The sequence below is a fragment of the Phoca vitulina genome, unplaced genomic scaffold (assembly GCF_004348235.1).
Source record: "Phoca vitulina isolate PV1807 unplaced genomic scaffold, GSC_HSeal_1.0 scaffold6, whole genome shotgun sequence".
NCBI classification, from domain to species: domain Eukaryota; kingdom Metazoa; phylum Chordata; class Mammalia; order Carnivora; family Phocidae; genus Phoca; species Phoca vitulina.
The window spans coordinates 55,886,312-55,907,748 of record NW_022589709.1 but is presented as its reverse complement, the minus strand read 5'-3'; the positions used below and the strand labels follow the sequence as shown (position 1 = coordinate 55,907,748).

The 21,437-nt window shown below is 39.1% G+C and overlaps 1 protein-coding gene across 1 annotated transcript in view; it reads left to right on the top strand.

Annotated features, from left to right (window-relative positions):
• Positions 1 to 80: 80 nt before the first annotated feature.
• Positions 81 to 21,437, top strand: part of SLC30A5 (solute carrier family 30 member 5) — a 37,553-nt gene continuing 16,196 nt past the window's right edge. The window contains exons 1-8 of the mRNA XM_032404285.1: positions 81 to 437; positions 8,973 to 9,095; positions 10,183 to 10,249; positions 11,463 to 11,548; positions 16,038 to 16,125; positions 19,502 to 19,589; positions 20,775 to 20,851; positions 21,092 to 21,262. Of these exons, the coding sequence (XP_032260176.1) occupies positions 349 to 437; positions 8,973 to 9,095; positions 10,183 to 10,249; positions 11,463 to 11,548; positions 16,038 to 16,125; positions 19,502 to 19,589; positions 20,775 to 20,851; positions 21,092 to 21,262 (789 nt within the window). The 5' untranslated portion in view covers positions 81 to 348. The remainder of the gene's footprint in view (positions 438 to 8,972; positions 9,096 to 10,182; positions 10,250 to 11,462; positions 11,549 to 16,037; positions 16,126 to 19,501; positions 19,590 to 20,774; positions 20,852 to 21,091; positions 21,263 to 21,437) is intronic.

The following is a 21,437-nucleotide window of genomic DNA, read 5'->3' as shown; positions in this document are numbered from 1 at the left end:
GGAACCTAGGGAAGGGCAAAAGAAAGCGAGCGTTCTGTTGTGCGCAGGCGCAGGGCTGGGCACTCCCCCGGGAGTGAGGGCTGCTGGGCCCGATGACGTGGCCTGGCAACGTCTGCTCCGGTGCGCCTCTAGGGACCCCGGCACCGCCGGAACTGCCCGCGGCCTAGTCCCGACGCGCGTGTGCTTGTGAGCCGGAGCCGGGGACAGCGGCGGCGGCCGAGCCTGCGGGGACCCGACGGGGCCGCTGCCATGGGGGAGTGACGCGCCTGCGCCCGCTGTTCCGCGGCAGCAGCGAGACATGAGGAAACCCCGCGGCGGGGGCAGCGGCTGCGGCTCGTGAGCCCCGGAATGGAGGAGAAATACGGCGGGGACGTGCTAGCCGGCCCCGGCGGCGGCGGCGGCGGCGGCCTCGGGCCGGTGGACGTGCCCAGCGCTCGGTAAGTGACGGACGCGGCTCGCGCCGCCGGAGCGCCTCTCTCCCGCGCTTGCGCTCGCCGGCTCGCTCACTCGCGGACCCGGACGGCAGCTGCCCCCCGGACGCGCGCGGGCACCGGCGTCCCTCCCGTCCCGCTGACAGCCTGGAACGCCCTTAGCCCAGCCCGCGTCCCACAGCGGTCCGTGCTGTCCCTGTGCCTCCTGCGCCTGTGGCTTTCATTGGCTCCCCTGTTGCCCGCTGCAGAATGAATGCTCTGAAGCCCAGGGCGGTTCTGCTTGAGTTTCTGGCGTTCGAGGCATACCGTTAACCTTCCCTCTGCCAGCCGGTTCGCGGGAGGGGTTTTTCTGGTCTGTGACAACCATTTCTGTTGGCTCTTTCTCCCTGAAATAGTAGTTTAGTGACTACTAAACCTTTCTGACGTCTCGCTGCGTAAGTTAGGGGAAGGTGTCACCATCTTCAGGGAACAAACCAAAGTACAAACGGATGAACTTCGACATGCAGGTTAACCCCGCACATCAAAAATTCAGCCCGTCAAAAAAAAAAAAAAAAATCAGCCCGTCATCTAGCTTTCTTTATTTTCCTTGGCTTATTTTATTTTATTATTAAATGAGAAATGTGTGCTCGTTTAAAAAAAAAACTCAAATACTACAAAAATTCAGAGAATAAAAAGCGAAAATTCCTCTTTACCCGCCCCCCCCATGTTCCCACTAACCTCCCAAGAGGTAAGTATAGTAACCACTCTCGAGTGTGTCCTTGATCTATCTTAAGTTCTGAGGTAGTGTCAAAGATGCATAAAATATGGCCCAACAATTTTGTTGGAATTTGGTATTGTCTTCATTTTTAATGAGGTTCAGTTTTTTCGTTCTTCAATACTTTTTTTGAGATTTAAAGATTGTTTTGATAAATTATTTGGAACTGTAGAAATAGCGTTGCTGATATAAAAGGAAAGGACATTTAAAATGCTGGAACAGAACTTAAGTCAGCTGCATTTTTGTAGTTTAAGTTTAATTTTCTAATCTCTTTGAAATAACAGCATATCAGATATTATTTACTGAGCTATGACAAGTAAATGCAATAGGGGATTCTGGTCTAGATTTTGGTAGTAGAGGGGGAAAAATGCTATAAAGGACAATAATAGGTCTGTTAACAAAACTGGACTATGGGTGATAAAGTATAACCATGTTAAATTTTCTGAAGTTGATAACTTACCTGCTTTTATAAGAAAATGTACATATTCTTAGGAAATCAAGTATTTAGAAGTGTGATATAAGTAACTTATTCCTAGGTGAGAAAAAAAGGCCTGTATTTAGAGAGAGAGAGATAATAAAGCAAATGGGACATTTAACAATGAGGGAATCCAGGTAAAGGGTGTACTATTCTTGCCACTTTTATGTAAACTGGAAATTATTTTTAAACAAATAGTTTAAAGTTACTATTTATTCAAGGTAGATGTGGCAGACAGTCTTTTGCTATCCTGTTGTAGTATTTGCTTAGCAGAACTTCCCTTCTATTGTAGTTCATTGCAAAATCAAATTCAACTCAGGAGTGGTTGAATTTTTAATAGATTCCAAGTTGCAAGAATTTTCCTTTGTGTAGACTAATAATCAAATACTAGTTATAATCTGCAACAAAAACTAGTTCAAAAATCCTTTAAATATGGATATTTTTGTGGCTGAATTCACAAAAAAGGAATTGTTTTAAATGTTTCTATCTGTCTTCTGTAAGGCCTCTTTGCAAGAAGGAGGGTGACAGTCAGCATTTGTTGAATACCTGTGTTCCATGTCCTTTGAGTATAGCATCTCACTTAATCCCTACAACAGTGCTATAGACTACATCCTTGTTTCACAGATCAAGAAACTGAGACATAGAAAAAAGTTTAGGGGCACCTGAGTGGCTCAGTCGTTAAGTGTCTGCCTTCGGCTCAGGTCATGATCCCAGAGTCGTGGGATTGAGCCCCACATCGGGCTCCCTGCTCAGCAGGAGGCCTGATCTCCTTATCCCACTCCCCCTGCTTGTGTTCCCTCTCTCGCTGTCTGTCAAATAAATAAATAAAATCTTTTAAAAAAAAAGAAAAAGAAAAAAGTTTATTTTCCCAACTAATAACTGAACTGAGAGTCAGTTATCCTAAACCACATGGATTTCACACACTGATTGTGTTTTTTGTTTACTGGAGAACCATGAACTGCTGCAGTGGGCAAAGCTAAGAAGCACATTTAAACCCAAACCGAAATTTTGGTAATTCCAAGTTTAGAGAACCAGAGATTTTTACATAAAAGACCAGTGATAACGTTTGATGAAACTAGTTGATGGCAAATAATGATTTATCAGTTGGGTAGGTGGAATATATCCTCCTGAGTCTCCCAGAGTCAGTGAGTGACTCAGGGGCCACTGCCCCTGTTGAAGAGCCTTTCTCTCCTAACCCCCCCCTTTCCTTCTTAGTAAATGAAGCTGTTCAGTTTCCCTGCACAATATGAACTACAAATATCTACTTATTAGTATATGGTTATTTAGCCTTAGTTAGTGTTTCATCTGTAGGCCAAGAGGAAGACTTCACTAATGAGGCTTTAAAAATCAGAGTCCAGGAATGCCTGGTTGGCTCAGTTGGTTAAGCGAGTCTGCCTTTGGCTCAGGTCATGATCTCAGGGTCCTGGGATTGAGCCCGCATCAGGCTCCCTGCTCAGCTGAGAGCCTGCTTCTCCCTCTCCCAGTGCTGCTCCCCGTGCTTGTGCTCTCTCTTTCTCTGTGTCTGTCTCTCAAATAAATAATATCTTTAAAAAAGAAAGATTAATGTTTTATAAATAAAAAAAATCAGAGTCCAACTTTTAACTAAATGTTAAAATAATTTTCCTGATTTAATAATGGTAGCAAAAATCTTGAACATATATTACATGAAAAGTCACTATCAAAATATGTGTATAATTGTAAATATGTGAATATATGAAATATGCATGTGTCCTTACATGAAGATGCAAAGGAAAAGATTTGAAAGGATGACCACTTGGTCACCTCTGAGGAACTTAGAAATGATTTTCTCTAAAACTTTAATAACAAGCAGCTATTCAGGAATTACTTTTATAATCTCTGTATTTTAAAAATTAAAAAAGGAATACAGAAAATTAGTGTCGGAAAGATTATAATAGTAATATGTTATCAAGAAATATTTTACTTAGGGGTGCCGGGGTGGCACCATCAGTTGAGTGTCCGACTCTTGGTTTCAGCTCAGGTAGTGATCTCAGGGTCGTGAGATCGCTCAGCATGTCAGGCTCCGGGCGCAGTGTGGTGTCTGAGAGTCTCCCTCTGCCTCTCCCGCTTGTGTGCTCTCTCTCTAAAGTGAATAAATCTTTTTTTAAAAAGATAAGTATTTTACTTAAATTAATGTTCCTTATGACTAAATCTTGCCTTTGAAGTGCCAAATTTTTCAAGTTTTATTAATACTTCAAACGGAAAGTACTTAGAAATTGGGCGCCTGGGTGGCTCAGTCGTTAAGCGTCTGCCTTCGGCTCTGGTCACGATCCCAGGGTCCTGGGATCGAGCCCCACATCGGGCTCCCAGCTCAGCGGGGAGCCTGCTTCTCTTCCTGCTTGCGTGCACTCTCTCTCTCTCTGTCAAATAAATAAATAAAATCTTTAAAAAAAAAAGAATTTCACATATTGTCCAATCTTGTTAAAACAAGTATATTAAATATAATTTACCAATGGGTTAGTCTGGTGATGGGTATTAAAGAGGGCACATTCTGCATGGAGCACTGGGTGTTATACACAAACAATGAATCATGGAACACTACATCAAAAACTAATGATGTAATGTATGGTGATTAACATAACATAAAAAAAAAGAACAAAAAATATATATATATAATTTACCTTTTCCTTGATGACCTCTCATCATTCTGTCGTCTGGATAACTGAGCTTAAATACGGTCATTTATTCAAAGGCTTGTTCCTAGTACTAGTATTTTGCATATGCTGCTCTCTGCTTTGAAATACCCTTTCGGGTTTCTTACTTTGTGATTCCTGCTTAGTCTTTATTTTTATTTTTTTAAGTACGCTCCACACCCAGCATGGAGCCCAGTGTGTGACTTGAACTCATGACCCTGAGGTCGAGACCTGAGCTGAGATCAAGTGTCAGATGCTTAACCGACTGAGCCACCCAGGCGCCCCAAATTCCTACTTAGTCTTTAATACACACTTAGACGTCTCGAACTCTAACGACAGACCCCTGCTTACCAAGTTACAGTTAGTTGCTTCCACTATTCTTTTAAAACTCCATTACTTATTGGGTCACATAAATATTTGTTTGCTTGCCTGTCTTCCTTAGGCCTCAGACTCCTTATGGGCAGGGTCTCTATTACACATTAAGTGTCACAGATAGCACCTAGAAATATATTCAGTTGTAGGTAACCCAATGAAGAGAACTTTAAACAAATGAGGAGATATTCTTCTCACATGAAAGAAACCAGACGTTGTAGGTATTTGCTCAGCACCTCAGTGATACCATCTAGGACCCAGATTCCTTGTCTTTGCTCTCTGCCATCCTAAGTGTATTGGCTTTCATATTCAGGCTTGTTTATAAAATGGATAACACTTTTAGATAATGTTAACATTTTGATAACATTTTTTAGATAAAGGTCCTCCCTTGAAGGCAGAAAGTATTTCCAACTGCACCTTCCCTTTTGATCAGGAAGAGGGAAGCTATGCTTGAAGCCACCCCTAGGTCTTATTGGCTGTGTATAGCATCTGGCACATAGTAAGTGTGCAAAGAATATTTGAAGAATGCCTAACTAGCCCCATGGAGGATATACAAGGCTCTTTGCTGACATTGAGAATTCCCAGACTGCTGTGATTTTTAATGTACTTCTGTTTTTCCTGGTCTTTATTTTTTCCCTCCTTATCTTGACATTATTATTCTTTGTGTCCTTGCTTGTATCCTGCTGCTTTATTATTACACCTGATTAAGAGCTTAAGGAGTAAAGCCCATGCGGTTTTGAGTGTTGCTCTCTACTTGATTTCATTCTTTCTATACCTATGTAATTTTCAGCATAATCAAGCTATTGAACTTTTTTTTTTTTTTAAGATTTATGTATTTAGAGAGAGACCGAGCATGCGCAGGGCCAGATAGGGAGGGAGAGAATCTTGAGCAGACTGCCTGCTGAGCACGGAACCCGATGCCCAACACGGGGCTTGATCCCATGACCCTAAGATCATGACCCCAGCCAAAATCAAGAGTCAGACACTTAACCGACAGAGCCACCCAGGTGCCCCAAGCTATAGAACGTTTTTGTCATCCCAGAAAATATGTTTGATCTTTGAAACAGAAATTTTAATGAAGTTTATATTGTTCAACAAGTGGGTTAAATAGGAACTTCTTTAGGGTTCTTTAGGATGTGACTTACATTATTCCACAATAACATTTTTATTAGCTTTTGGGTGATTAATTATCACATAGTTAAAATCCCCCGGGGGGAGGGGAATCCCCAGACTGCACTATAAAAGGCCCCCCAGATTGCACTATAAAAGGCCCCCCAGATTGTGTTCATGATAAGAAAAAACACTTTGGTCAAATCTTTTTTTTTTTTTTTTTTTTAAGATTTTATTTATTTGACAGAGAGAGACACAGCGAGAGAGGGAACACAAGCAAGGGGAGTGGGAGAGGGAGAAGGAGGTTTCTCGCGGAGCAGGGAGCCCGATGCGGGGCTCGATCCCAGGACCCTGGGATCATGACCTGAGCCGAAGGCAGACGCTTAACGACTGAGCCACCCAGGCGCCCCTGGTCAAATCTTTTTTTAATTTAGTGTGATATTATCTGGACTAAAACAAAATGAGCCATCTTGGATGGTGAAGATGCTGAGATTCATTCTTTCAAGGACTGAAATTTACTTTAATAATTGCATCAAAATCTTCCTAAAATATATTTTTTCATGCCTCTTAATCAGATTACTGTTTGTTTAATATAGTTTAGCTCTTGTTAATTCAGCACCATTGCACTGGATTATTCATACTCATCAGTTTTTATATTATACGTTGATATCCCCATTGTATGTCAGATTGTTTTAATTCTATTTGAATGACTTGGGTTTCTTTTAAACTTCTGGTTTTGCTTTTTGTATTTTTTCTCCCATTGATAGAGACTTCTTACCCTGTCAGTATGCTGGCCATGGGCATCCCTCACACATCGTTTTTGGTTTTGGTTTTTGTCTTTTTTCCTTGCACCTCCTTTTTAATGTAGTAACACCTATTTGATATAAACTTAAAAAGTCATCTACTGAGTGGCTTGCACAAGATGTCCTATTAGTGTGAGAGGAAAAAAATACTAAGAATTCCATAACTTTTTATCTCATTCTTTCTAATTTCTAATTTGTGTATGTTTTATTTTTTTTTTTTTTTAAGATTTTTATTTATTTGTCAGAGAGAGAGCACAAGCAGGGGGAGCAGCAGAGGGAGAGGGAGAAGCAGGCTCCTCACTGAGCAAGGAGCCCGATGTGGGACTTGATCCCAGGACCCTGGGATCATGACCTGAGCCGAAGGCAGACGCTTAACGACTGAGCCACCCAGGCGTCCCTGTGTATGTTTTATTTTTTTTTTTTTTTTTTTTAAAGATTTTTTTATTTATTTACTTGAGAGAGAGAGAGAATGAGAGAGCAAGCACATGAGAGGGGGGAGGGTCAGAGGGAGAAGCAGACTCCCTGCCGAGCAGGGAGCCCGATGTGGGACTCGATCCAGGGACTCCAGGATCATGACCTGAGCCGAAGGCAGTCGCTTAACCAACTGAGCCACCCAGGCGCCCCCTGTGTATGTTTTATAATGTATATAATATAACATCAGTACAGTAATACACTTTTACAACATACAGATAAATAGTCGGTTTCATGTGCAAAATTTTTTTTTTTACTGCTAGAGAGTATATGGTCAAAGAAGACACCTAGGCTAGAAAACTGAAGTAATTTCTTTCCTAATTTCAGTTTATTTTTCAGGAGCTCCTTTTTTCTTTCTTTTTATGGTAGCCTAATTTTTTCATGCATGCAGTATTCTTATGTCTCAGAGAATGTTATTTATAGTTCTTTGTTGTTTTTTGCTGCTGTTGCCTATGATCCCTTTATCTTTTAGATTTGTTGTTTTTGTTTGGTCTCTCATAAGCTTATCTTAAAGGACTGATTATCCATGTTTGCCATTCATATTTGAATGAGCCCTAAAAAGCTAATTAGAACACCTGTGTAGGACTTGTTCCTAGTGGATCCCTATAAAGGTTCTGCTGAGAGATTGCAGCCTGGCTGTTAGGATATTGGAGGTAAAAGAAAAGGAGGTGGGGTGGGATTAAGAAGGAAACTTACTCTTTTTTTTTTTTTTTTTTTTTTAAAGATTTTATTTATTTATTTGAGAGAGAGAGAATGAGAGAGAGAGCACATGAGAGGGGGGAGGGTCAGAGGGAGGAGCAGACTCCCCGCCGAGCAGGGAGCCCGATGCGGGACTCGATCCCGGGACTCCAGGATCATGACCTGAGCCGAAGGCAGTCGCTTAACCAACTGAGCCACCCAGGCGCCCGGAAACTTACTCTTAATTTCCATGATTTTATTCTAGCACCTCACCCCTCCTCTCTGCTTTGCCTTATGTCTAGACCTCTCCAGAGACTAAGCCTCATGTGTCCTGTCATGATTAGGGAGAGAGTTGTTGATGCTGCTCCTCTTTTCAGCTCCCCAGCCTTTTCTGAGGTGCTTCAGATTCCTGAGCCTTCACAGGACTCTGTAGGGCAGGTTGCTTGACTTTTCAACCATGACTCTAAACTGCCGTCACATAGCAAAGCAGAGGAGGGGCAAACCTAAGGCATTTACCATTCCTCTGTTCCTTCTTACATTATGCTCTTCTAGTTTCATCGCAGGTAGAGTTTGGTGTCTGTTTTTATTCTCTTTGTTTGAAGTAACTGTTAGGTTTAAAAAGCAGATTACAAAATAATCTGGACAACTCAGTTAACCAAGAACATACTTTTTTTTTTTTTAAAGATTTTATTTATTTATTTGACAGAGTTAGCGAGAGCAGGAACACAAGCCGCGGGTGGGCGGGGCGGGGGCGTGGGAGAGGGAGAAGCAGACTCCCCGCCGAGCAGGGAGTCCGATGTGGGGCTCGATTCCAGGACCCTGGGATCATGACATGAGCCGAAGGCAGACGCTTAATGGCTGAGCCACCCAGGCGCCCCGAACATATTTATTTTTAGTTTGGCCTCTTTTTTTTTGTTTTTTTAACAGACTGCGTCTATATATGTATGTGTATATATATGTGTGTGTGTGTGTATATATATATAGAATGTATATATATATGTATATATATAGAACGTACATTAAAAAGAATCTAGAAGTTTATATACCAAGATATTAATAGTAGTTATGTGGTTGGTGAGTTGTTTGGTTTTTTTGTTTGTTTCATTTTTTGTAATGAGTATCTGTGGTTTTTATAATAATCCCTATTGTATAATAAGAAAAAAACATATTACAGAGTTCCTTGTGATTTTAATGATACTGAAACTTGTTTCTGCTCTTATTTTTCAGATTAACAAAATATATTGTGTTACTATGTTTCACTAAATTTTTGAAGGCTGTGGGACTTTTTGAATCATATGATCTCCTAAAAGCAGTTCACATTGTTCAGTTCATTTTTATATTAAAACTTGGGTGAGTGTCTGTGGTTCTTTTTTCCTTAATGTGTTATTTATTTGAAACTTCTGTTTTAACTGATTATCTTTAGGAACTTTTAGATAAAATATTTTGTGCTATTTATTCCTCCTTATACTATAATAGCGTGCCAAAACTAGACTTGTACTATAGTTTGTGTTAAGGAGGTTTTTGCACATTTCTTTTAATGTTCAGCTTAATAGAGGATTGCTGAATTTTCACGTCCGTTTCAACATTAAGTCTGTGCAGGATCTCCTATCAGTTAGCCTCTGAAGAGCTCCACTGTATACACCCCTGAAAGAGTAAGAGTGGAAAGGGCAGATAATTTCTTAGTATTTTCATAAGAATAGTTTTGACCCCACAGTCTCCCTAAAAGAGTCTCCAGGCCCTAGGAATTCCCAAACCATACCACTGGTGTAGTTCAGCCTTCCAGCAGGCATACAATGTAACCTGAGGCTTGTCTTGGCACAGATGTTCCTTATTTTCTAAGTTAAACTGTGCTGGGCTTTGTTCACGATGTGCTCCCTTCACAGTACAGGGTCCTCATATAAAATAAATTTTATATTATTCTGCACATAGTAAGAAATTCTCTCTGAATAAAGTTTCTTTGGACTTGAGATTGATAGTGACCACTCTCTGTTAAAGACTCCAGGGAGTTAATTTTAGTAATTATGGAAAGTGATTCTTGACTAGGAAATTTTAAGTAATCAGTTGTATTCATTTTTATATAACCATTTTGGGAATGTGAAAGGTAAGGACATTCTTAATTTCTGTTATTTCAAGATTTGTTACTAAGTTCTGGAGAAGATAGGATTTTTTTTTTTTTTTTTTTTTGTATTTCAAAGTATGAAAAAATATTGAGACCCCTTTCTTTTGTGGCTTGTGAACTGGTTCTGAAGGCGTTACAAAATAAGAGTTCCCCATATGTTCCAGTAGAAGCCTTAGTAGAATAAATATTGTTCTCCAGTATAATTTTTTTAGATGGTAACATACCTTTCGAGTTGTAGTATGTTCATTTAAAGTATCTTTACTTAACATCACACTTTGTATATAAGATAGATTAATATTAATGTTTCCTTATTCACAGGACTGCATTTTTTATGGTTTTGTTTCAAAAGCCATTTTCTTCTGGGAAAAGTATTACCAAACACCAGGTGAGTTTTTTCCACAGTCCTTTTTTCCTAGCAGCTTCCTAGTCATTAGGCCAGGAGAAGTGTTGATCAGAGTTACTTAAATGATTTAAGTACACAGCAGAACATTTCCATAGTTAAGTTGCTCTTGACTTGCTTTTCAGTATCGAGGCTTCAAGAATAAACTATAAAGTATTAAGATAACAGAATGTTTAAAAATGGAGAAGAGGGTAGAAAAGTTTTAAGGTATAAAGTTTTTTTTTTAATGCAGGACTCTATTCTAAAGATTTCTAAATGTGACGCGGAGACACACCCAAAAGCCTAGGACAAATGTCATTAGGAGGCAGATAAAGCATAGGGGTTAAGACTGAGGACTCTGGAGTCAGACAAATTCAGATTCTGTTTGTCCTCCTTATGAAGTCTTACTTTGAGCAAGTTACTAATTTTTCTCTACCTCAATTTTCTCACCTGTAAAATGGAGTTAATAATACCTTTGTAATGGAGCTGTGAGGAATGAATGAATTAATACATATAAAGTTCTTGAAATAGTGCCCAGCATATTGTCAGCAAACAATACGTATTAGCTGTCACCCTCATCATCATCATCATTTTCTTTAGGCACCTGAGGTTCAGGATGCATACAGAAATGTCCTGCATTCTGTATTGTCATCTCACATTACTACCTCTTTGGACAGTCGTTAGACTCTACTATGTGTTTGCTTTGTGCAACAACTTAGAAAACTGTGCCATGACTTTTTATTAGAATGACAAATTTATGTACCTCTGTTTTAGAGACCATGCATGTTTTAAAAATAGGATTAATATTTTAATCACCATCACAGCTTTTTTTCTCTCTTTTCAAGTAATTGAAGCTCTGAATATCTGATGGAAAAGAATTTAAAGACTAAAACATCACGTGTTCTAGCAAACTAGTGAGAAACTATTGAAAAAAACCCACAAATTTGTATTTTATAGAAAAAGATTTCAAGATCTAACAACAGACAAGAATATAGAAAATGGAAAACAATACTGTCTTACAAATCTAGATTTAGTCAAGGGATCTGCACATTTTCTATTTAAGTTCAAAATATGTGATTATTTTTAAAAATGTAATTATTTAGCCTTTAAAATATCTAAGTGCTACCATTATTTTCTTTCCCTGTATATTTTATTTAAGATTTTAAGATACTAGCAAAACATACGACTAAAATTTTTAATTTTTTGTTTCCATTCATAGTGGATCAAAATATTTAAACATGCAGTTGCTGGGTGTATCATTTCACTCTTGTGGTTTTTTGGCCTCACTCTTTGTGGACCACTAAGGTAAATAAAAATGCATATTTTGAATGTTTACTTATATTTCTTAATTTTGAATATTAGTTTTATTCCATTATATTTTATGTCAAGTATTTATGTTAAGTTATATACAAATGCTTCTCTCACTCCTATAGCATTGGATATAACTCAGTATTTATTTATATGGGGGGGCTGACAAAACCTCTTTAATTTGTGGACTGTCTTTTGGTGAACACTGTAAATGCATTGTTCATGATCTGTTGTGATATTTTACTAGTTAAGAGTCCAAACAGTTTCAGAAAATTTTTAACATAGGTGGTTTTTTATCATCCATTGGTGATCCCTTTTAGCAACTGATTTTAGAAACTAAAAGGTCTGAAATGGTAAATAAAAACCAGTAGGAAAGCAAAATTTGGGGGGCACCTGGGTGGCTCAGTCAATTAAGTGTCTGCCTTCGTCTCAGGTCATGATCCCAGGGTCCTGGGATCGAGCCCCAAGTTGGGCTCTCTACTTACTGGGGAGCCTGCTTCTCCAACTCCCTCTGCCTGCCACTCTGCCTGCTTATGCACATGCTCTCTCTCTCTCAAATAAATAAATAAAATCTTGGGACACCTGGGTGGCTCAATTGGTTAAGTATCTTCCTTCGGCTCAGGTCATGATCTCAGGGTCCTGGGATCAAGTCCCACATCGGGCTCCTGACTCAGTGGAGAGTTTGCTTCTCCCTCTACCCTTTCCCCCTGCTCGTGATCTCACACTCTCTTTCTCTCTCTCTCTTTCTCACTCAAATAAATAAATAAAATCTTTTTTTAAAGAATTTCTTTCCTGTGAGATTGTATTTTGTTCTGTATGTTATTAAATCACTGTCCCAATGTGTTAGAGAAGAAAGGCGGAAAATTGTTAAATTCATACTTGACTCCTTATTTAGTCTTACATTTCCCATCTTACAACCTGTCACTACCACCAGCTCCTCTGCCAACACTGCCCCTCTCATTCTTTTATTAAAACTCTGATCAGGAGCCCCTGGGTGGCTCAGTTGGTTAAGTCTTCAACTCTTGATTTCAGCTCAGGCCATGATCTCAGGCTCCTGAGATCAAGCACTGCATTGGGCTCCGTGCTCAGCATGGAGTCTGCTTGTACCTCTCCCTCTGCTCCTTCCCCCTCTTGTGCACTCTCTCTCTTAAATAAATTAATTAAATTTAAGAAACAAAAACGGGCGCCTGGGTGGCTCAGTCGGTTAAGCGGCTGCCTTCGGCTCAGGTCATGATCTCAGGGTCCTGGGATCAAGCCCCACATCCGGCTCCCTGCTCAGTGGAGAGCCTGCTTCTCCCTCTCCCTCTGCTAGCCGCTCTGCCTACTTGTGCTCTCTCTCTCTGTGTCAAATAAATGAAATCTTTAAAAAAAAAAGCCATCATGCAGGGGTGCCTAGGTGGCTCAGTCAGTTAAGTATCTAACTCTTGATTTCGGCTCAAGTCTTGATGTCAGGGTTATGAGATCGAGCCCTCATCAGGCTCTGTGCTGGGTGTGGAACCTGCTTGGGATGGTCTCTCTGTCCTCCCTCTGCCCCTCATCCCCATTTGCACAAGTGTGTGCTTGCTTTCTCTCAAAAAAGAAAAAAGGAATTGCGTGATTTTCTTTTTGAGGGAGGGCCAGAGGGAGAGAGAGAATCTTAAGTAGGCTCCCCACCCAGGTTGGAACTCCATGCTGGGCTCCATCTCACAACCCGGAGACCATGACCTGAGCCAAAATCAAGAGTCGGACACCTAACCAACTGAGCCACCCAGACGCCCCATGCAATTTCTTGATTAGAAAGACTCCTTCGGTGTTCCATAGCCTGTCTTATTTTAGGTTGGTATTACTTTGCTGATATATTTATTTTCTTAAATTGTATCTCGCAGTTATTAATAGAATTAAAGTTAGCACTGCTGTGTTCTGTTACAGATTTTTGAGTAAAGAGGAAAAATGAAAATTTTTTAAAAGAGCAGCTAAAAATCTTAATATTTAGATCCTATAAGCCCTGTTTTGGCTGGTGATAATGTTTTTCAGTTTTTTTTGGTTTTTAAGATTTTATTTATTTGTCACAGAGAGAGAGAGAGAGAGAAAGCATAGGCAGGGGAGGCAGCAGGCAGGGGGGAAGCAGGGTGGGGAGCCCAATGCGGGACTTGATCCCAGGACCCTGGGATCATGACCTGAGCCAAATGCCGATACTTAGCCGACTGAGCCACCCAGGCGTCCCAGTTTTTTTTTTAATATTTCATACATATAAAAGAGTAAATATGAATAAGAATGTTTAAATAATAATAAAGTGGGGGCACTTGGGTGGCTCAGACAGTTAAGCGTCTGACTCTGTTTCGGCATAGGTCATGATCTCATGGGTCGTGGGATTGAGCCCCACATTGGGCTCCCTCTGCCCCTCCCTCTTCCTCTCTAAAAAAAAAAAAAAAAAAGCGGGGTGTCTGCTTGAGTTTCCCTCTGTCCCTCCCCCCCACTCTCTTTTCTGTCTCTCTCTCAGTTAAATAAATAAATCTTCAAAAAAAAGTAATAATAAAGTGAACCTTCATGTATCTAACACCCAACCCCCAAAATAAAACCTTACCAATACCTTTGAAGCCCTGTGTGCCACTCCTGACTGTGTCCCCATCTCCCCCTACCCTTGGGTATAATCTGCATCTTAAGGTTTGTTTTTCATTTTCTTGGTTTTTTTTATAGTATTTTCACATATGTATCTATGTCTTTTATGTTTGTTTTTTTAATGTTTAACTTTGCAAGTTTTTTACTTTGTATGGATAGAATTACATTGCACGCATGTTCTACAGCATACTTTTTCCATTTAATGTTATGTTTGAGACTTGCCCATATTGATGCATATAAGATATATATAGTTCATTCATTTTGATGGCAGTTTTTTGAAATATGATTCATATACCATAACATTCATTCTTTTTATGTTAGTCCATTTGGGCTGCTATAACAAATACTGTATCGACTGGGTGGCACTATTTTTTTTCTTTTTTAAGATTTATTTATTTTAGAAAGAGAGCTTGCATGAGCAGGGGGAGGAACGGAGAGAGAAAGGGAGAAGCAGAGTCCCCACTGAGTGTGGAGCCTGACATGGGGCTCAATCCCAGGACCCTGAGATCATGACCTGAGCCAAAATCAAGAATTGGAAGCTTAGGGGCGCCTGGGTGGCTCAGATGGTTAAGCGTCTGCCTTCGGCTCAGGTCATGATCCCAGAGTCCTGGGATCGAGCCCCGCATCAGGCTCGCTACTCAACGGGGAGCCTGCTTCTCCCTTTCCTTCTCCTGCTCCCCCTGCTTGTGCTCTCTCGCTCTCTCTGTCAAATAAATAAATAAAATCTTAAAAAAAAAAAAAAAGAATTGGAAGCTTAACCAACTGAGCCACCCAGGTGCCCCATAGACTGGGTGGCTTTTAAGCAACACAAATTTATTTCTTAGTTCTGGAGACTGGGAAGTCTAATATCAAGGTGAGGCAGACTGGTGAGGGACTGCTTCCTGGTTCATAGACAGCTATCTTTCCTCAATAACCTCACAGAGCAGAATGTGCAAAGAGAATACTCTTGTAGTCTTTTTTTATGAGGACTCTAATCTCACTCATGAAGGAGGGTTCCACCCTCATGACCTATGCACCCCAAAGGCCCCAATTTCCAAACACCATCACACTGGGGATTGGATTTAACATATGAATTTAGAGGGGACTCAAACATGCAGTCTGTACCAGATTTAAAGTGTACAATTCAGGGGCACCTAGGTGGCTCAGTTGGTTAAGTGTCTGCCTTTGGCTCAGGACATGATCCCAGGGTCCTGGGATCAAGTCCTGCATAGGGCTCCTTGCTCAACGGGAAGCCTGCTTCTCCCTCTCCCTCTGCCTGCTCCTTCCCCTGCTTGTGCTCGCTCTCTGTGTCTCTCTGTCAAATAAATAAAATCTTTAAAAATAAATAAAACCATTCTCTTAAAAAATAAAAAGTGTACAATTCAGCATTTCTTAATATATTCATAGAATATCATTCATTTCTATTGTTGTACAATAGTCTATTGAATGGATATATTCTATATTATTTATTCCCTTACCAGTGACATTTAGGTTGGGGATACTGCAAACATAGCTGATAGGAGCAACCTTCTAAGTGTTTCCTCGTACACATACACAAGAAATTGATTGATATAATCCTACAAGTTGTACCATTTCAGCTTCTTTTTTTCCTCCTCTTTTTTTTCTTTTAATTAAATAAGCTCCATGCCCAACATGGGGCTTGAACTCACCATCGAGATCAGGAGTGGGGTGCTCTACCAACTGAGCCAGCCAAGTGCCCCTAGTCTCAGCCTTTCTAGGGTAGATAAGGCCAGAAGATAGATTATTCCAAAGCAGTTGTCCCTATTTATTTTTCTCAGTGTTTTATGAAATCAAGGGGAAATATTTATTTTCTCTTACTGTAGTTGAATTCATGCTTCTTGGTGAAGATCAGATATATTTTATGAATGATAATATTGTATTTTTATAGGACTTTGCTGCTATTTGAACACAGTGATATTGTTGTCATCTCACTACTCAGTGTTTTATTCACCAGTTCTGGAGGAGGACCAGCAAAGGTACAATTTTCTGTTATTAGACACTTGAAAATTGGAAGTTACACATGTAAAATATTATCCAAACCAATTAAATAAAATCTTTACCATTTAAAAGAATGTAGGGGCTTTTTCTGTTAATTTTAACTTTTTCTTACAAACTTTTTTTTTTACTTTTTATTCTGAAATCATCAGATATTCATAGGAGGTTGCAAAAATAGCACCAAGAGTGCCCTTCACTCAATTTCAATGGTAATTTCTTACCCAACTCAAGTAAATTATCAAAACCAAGAAATTGGGGCGCGTGGGTGGCTCAGTCGTTAAGCATCTGCCTTCAGCTCAGGTCATGATCCCAGGGTCCTGGGATCGAGCCTCGCATTGGGCTCCCTGCTCAGTGGGAAGCCTACTTCTCCCTCTCCCACTCCCCCTGCGTGTGTTCCCTCTCTTGCTGTGTCTCTCTGTCAAATAAATAAATAAATAAAATCTTAAAAACAAAACTAAGAAATTGACATTGGTGTAATCCATAGACCTTATCAAGACACAGAACAGATTGATCACCACAAAGATCTCCATCGTGCTGTACCCAGGCCTCTTGCCCACCTCATTCTTTTTTTTTTTAAGATTTTATTTATTTGTTTGACAGAGAGAAACACAGCGAGAGAAGGAACACAAGCAGGGGGAGTGGAAGAGGGAGAAGCAGGCCTCCCGCAGAGCAGGGAGCCTGACGCGGGGCTCGATCCCAGGACTCTGGGACCGTGACCTGAGCCGAAGGCAGATGCCTAACGACTGAGCCACCCAGGCGCCCCCGCCCACCTCATTCTTTACCTTTATTCATCATTTTTGGAAAACACCTAAGAACTTGTTATAAAGTCTGATGAATATCCAACATTTTGCCAACTAGGCCTTATTTATCTTAAGTAACTTAAGTATTATCCTTTTTTGGTAAAAATGAGTCAAGAATCTGCAATTCCAAATTTTTATACCTACAGTATTTCCTTTTTACCAAATTGTTTGCTGTGTATGATGCATTGTCCCAGTTATAGGGGAAAGGAAAAATAAAGACAAATAAGATGTAGTAGTCCCTGTTCTAAAAGGAGCTGTTGCTCCCAAGTAATGGAGGCAGATGAATAAAACTAAGTGAACAAAATAACATGCCAAGTAGAGCAGAGAGACTACCCAACCCATAGATTTCAAATGGGATAATTAATATTAAAGCATATGCCACTGTTTCTTTCATCTCACTCATAGAGTACTCCAAAATAAATATCAACTAGATTGAAGCGTTTTGTGGATAAAAATAAATATATAATATAAAATAGTCTCAATATAGTATAACAATATGTAAAATGTATGTAAATGTATGTAAATATGCAACATGCAATACAAATATATGTATAAAGTAATATATATAAATGTGATATACTATAATATGTAAAATAATATAAATAGAGCTATAAATGTGTGATAATATAAAAAACATCAATATATATAATATAAAATATAGATGGATAATTAACTACAAGCAAAGAACTCTCTGAGCATAAAAGCAGTGGGAAAAAATCACAATGGGAAAACTCAGTACATTTGACTTCATAATGATTATAAGTTTCTGTGTAACAGAAATCGTTGTGCAGACAACAACCAACAACAGAAAATTACAAGTAAAAGTTTTACATTTCTTTCAAAATATAAATTAGTAAAGTCAGTTAAGAAAAATGCATAAGATTCTCAATAAAAATGAGCCAAGGGCAGCGAAAGACAACTCACAAAAGAAATACAAATGTTTTTAAAACATTAAAAAAAAAAATTGGGGAGCCCTTGGGTGGCATAGTCAGTTAAGCCTTGACTCTTGGTTTCAACTCAGGTCATGATCTCAGGGTCATGAGATTGAGCCCCGTGTCGGCTCCTTGTTCAGTGTGGAGTCTGCTGGAGACTCCCTCTGCCCTTCCCCCCCTTTCTCTCAAATAAATAAATCTTTTAAGAATATAATTTAAAATAAATAAAAATTTTGCTGCACTAATACTCAGAAGTTAGAATATAAATCGTACATATCATGCCCTTAGTGTCTGTAATGAATCTGGGCATCTGTTCAGGACACAGCATGTTTTTTTTCTTGGTTATGACTGAAGCACTACAGAATTCTCAGTTGCCCTCTTTAACAAAAGATTAAATTCTTTTTTTTTTTTTTTTTTTTTTTAATTTTATTTTTATTTTTTTATTTTTTATTTAAAAGATTTTATTTATTTATTTGAGAGAGAGAGAGAGAATGAGAGACAGAGAGCATGAGAGGGAGGAGGGTCGGAGGGAGAAGCAGACTCCCTGTCAAGCAGGGAGCCCGATGCGGGACTCGATCCCGGGACTCCAGGATCATGACCTGAGCCGAAGGCAGTCGCTTAACCAACTGAGCCACCCAGGCGCCCCCAAAAGATTAAATTCTATTCTCCATATCTGGATATTGTTGATACTGTCATATTCTAATATAATGAAAATTATGAAATTTAAAATCGTGTGGTTTATGTATACTGGCTTTTGTCAAGATATCCATCTACCACACTAAGAGAATTTATCAAGTGTAGTGGTAATCATGTTAATGAATAGAATAGGACTCTCACTTTAAATTTTAACTTTTACTTAATGAAAGTATGTGGCAGTATACCTGTAAATTTATAAATACAGAATGTATAATAATGCTATTTAGATGGCTTTTATACCCAAAATTCTGAAGTATTTGCATAAACTAGGCAGTATGTTCTTCCTGATTTTCTTTTGTCAAAATCCTTTCCTGGGATGAGAATATAAACTTATAAAAAATTCATCAGCTTTTAAATGCTCTACACTTTTACTGAATATGAGAAATGACTTTGGGGGCGCCTGGGTGGCTCAGTCGTTAGGCTTGGTTCGTGATCCTAGAGTCCTGGGATTGAGCCCCCTGTCAGGTTCCCTGCTCAGCGGGAAGCCTGCTTCTCCATCTCCCACTCCTCCCCTGCTTGTGTTGTTCCCTCTCTCGCTGTCTCTCTCTCTCTCAAATAAATAAATAAAATCTTAAAAAAAAAAAAGGAAGAGGGGCGCCTGGGTGGCTCAGTCTTAGTTAAGCGTCTGCCTTGAGCTCAGGTCATGATCCAGGGGTCCTGGATCGAGCCCCACATAGGGCTCCCTGCTCAGTGGCGAGCCTGCCTCTCTCTCTTTTCCTCTGCTGCTTCCCCTGCTTGTGATAAATAAAATCTTAAAAAAAAAAAATACTGCAAGTTTATATTGTATAGTAAAAGGGCTTTAATGTGAGATGTTATTTTTTCTTTAAATATTTATATGAAAAACATTTTTCTTTAGCATTTGTATAGTCATGGTCTTAAAAGTCAGCTCTTGAAATAGCCATCCTTGGTAATATTTTCTTCATTTTCAGACAAGAGGGGCTGCTTTTTTCATTATTGCTGTGATCTGCCTATTGCTTTTCGACAATGATGATCTCATGGCTAAAATGGCTGAACACCGTATCCTTTTGCAATAGATTGGAGTAATTTAGTCTTGCAGAAAAATAGAAGACTGGCAGAATGGGACGAGAAGGAGGATTGAATTAAAATCAGTCATGAATGAAACTTCCATGAATTAATGTAGGTATTCAAATAATGAATAAATTTATTCTAAACTAAATATTTTATAGCATCTCCATCAATATCTTCTACAGGGACAGTGAAAGAATATTTCAGAATGTCCTGGTGCTTAAAAAAAAATTTTTTTTTATTTGCCAGTCAACAAAATCACTCTTTTGGCTCCCTTGTAATAAGTTCAACGATTTAAATGCTCAATTTAGAAGTCAGTTGCAATTATTAAATACAAACTTCTTTGAAATTTAATGAAAAATCTTTGGCATCTTCTTGCCCGAAAGAAAAAGCTGAAATTCCTTCACCTGGTAATCACTCTCTTGCTCTATAAACTGTTATTTCTAGTTGAGCTTCCACTATTCTATAACCCCAACTTTCCAGTCAAATATGTATACTCCTTTTCCTCTACAGACATACCTTCTTCTTTCCTGTCCATACACCTTTGCCCACTCCATTTAGCTGACCTTAGAACACCAGTTTTGATTCTTCTGGTTACTTATACTGTCCTAAAGCCTGTCAGTTAACTAATTAATAGTTTACTTTGTTATAGTGAAAGAGAGTAGTGTGACTTTGCAAAATTCCAGGTTGCTTGTGATATGCCACCCCTGCCCCTTTCTCCTTGCTACTTGCTTTACTGAGGCTTATGTGGTCAGTGATTTAGAAACAGATTTAGGACTGATTTGACATGTTCTGAAAGAGCAACCTTAATTCCATGACAGTAGTGGTCCAAGAAGGTCCTTGCTCTTGTCCCTTTCCCCTACTTACAATGTGCATGCATATACTTTTGGAGGTTCACTACCAATATTTAACAACTATATCTCAAGCACTATTATAATTGTTTTGGAGACAACAAAAGAAATACAGGCCATTCCAATTTGTAAATCATGTCCCAAAATTAAATTTTTAATTGTTTTGTTTTTAAGGGCAATAAACTGTTGCAAGTAGTCAGGTTTGGGGCCCCCAAACTAGTCTATAGTCAGCCTAAAATAATGTAGCTAAAATTTTAGGAGGACTTCGGGATTCAAAGAGTTAATATTTGGGATTTTTTTTTTTCCTTTACTGCAACTCACTTAGCTGAAGGACATCATGACAGTGCTCTAACTCACATGCTTTACACAGCCATTGCCTTCTTAGGTGTGGCAGATCACAAGGTATGTTCTTTTCTTTATTCCTGACGAGATCGAGAGACTGAAAAGTTACAGCAACTGTAACTTTAAAAGTGCACTTAAAATAAGTTACCAGTAATTTACAGTACTGCCTGACATTTAAGTAGTTCAGTAATTTGGGATATGGAAGAAACATAATAGCTCCATTTCTTCAAATATTATGTATTTAAGGATTGGGTATTGGACTGTGTGTTTCTAATGAAACTTATCTAATTTTACTCATAGGGTGGAGTATTGTTGCTAGTACTGGCTTTGTGTTGTAAAGTTGGTTTTCATACAGCTTCCAGAAAACTCTCTATAGATGTTGGTGGAGCCAAACGTCTTCAAGCTTTATCCCATCTTGTTTCTGTGCTTCTCTTGTGCCCATGGGTCATTGTTCTTTCTATGACAACTGAGGTAAGAGTAGGAATTTATTGGTAATAAGTAAAATGAATTTCTCTTACTAAAAAATTTTAGTTCAGTACGTTGTATTTTATTTCACTTTGAGCTTGCAAGTATCTTAAATTATCATTGCTTTTTTTTATCATTTTTGAACATTTTTGGAGTAAATTTATTGTTTATAGAAAATACA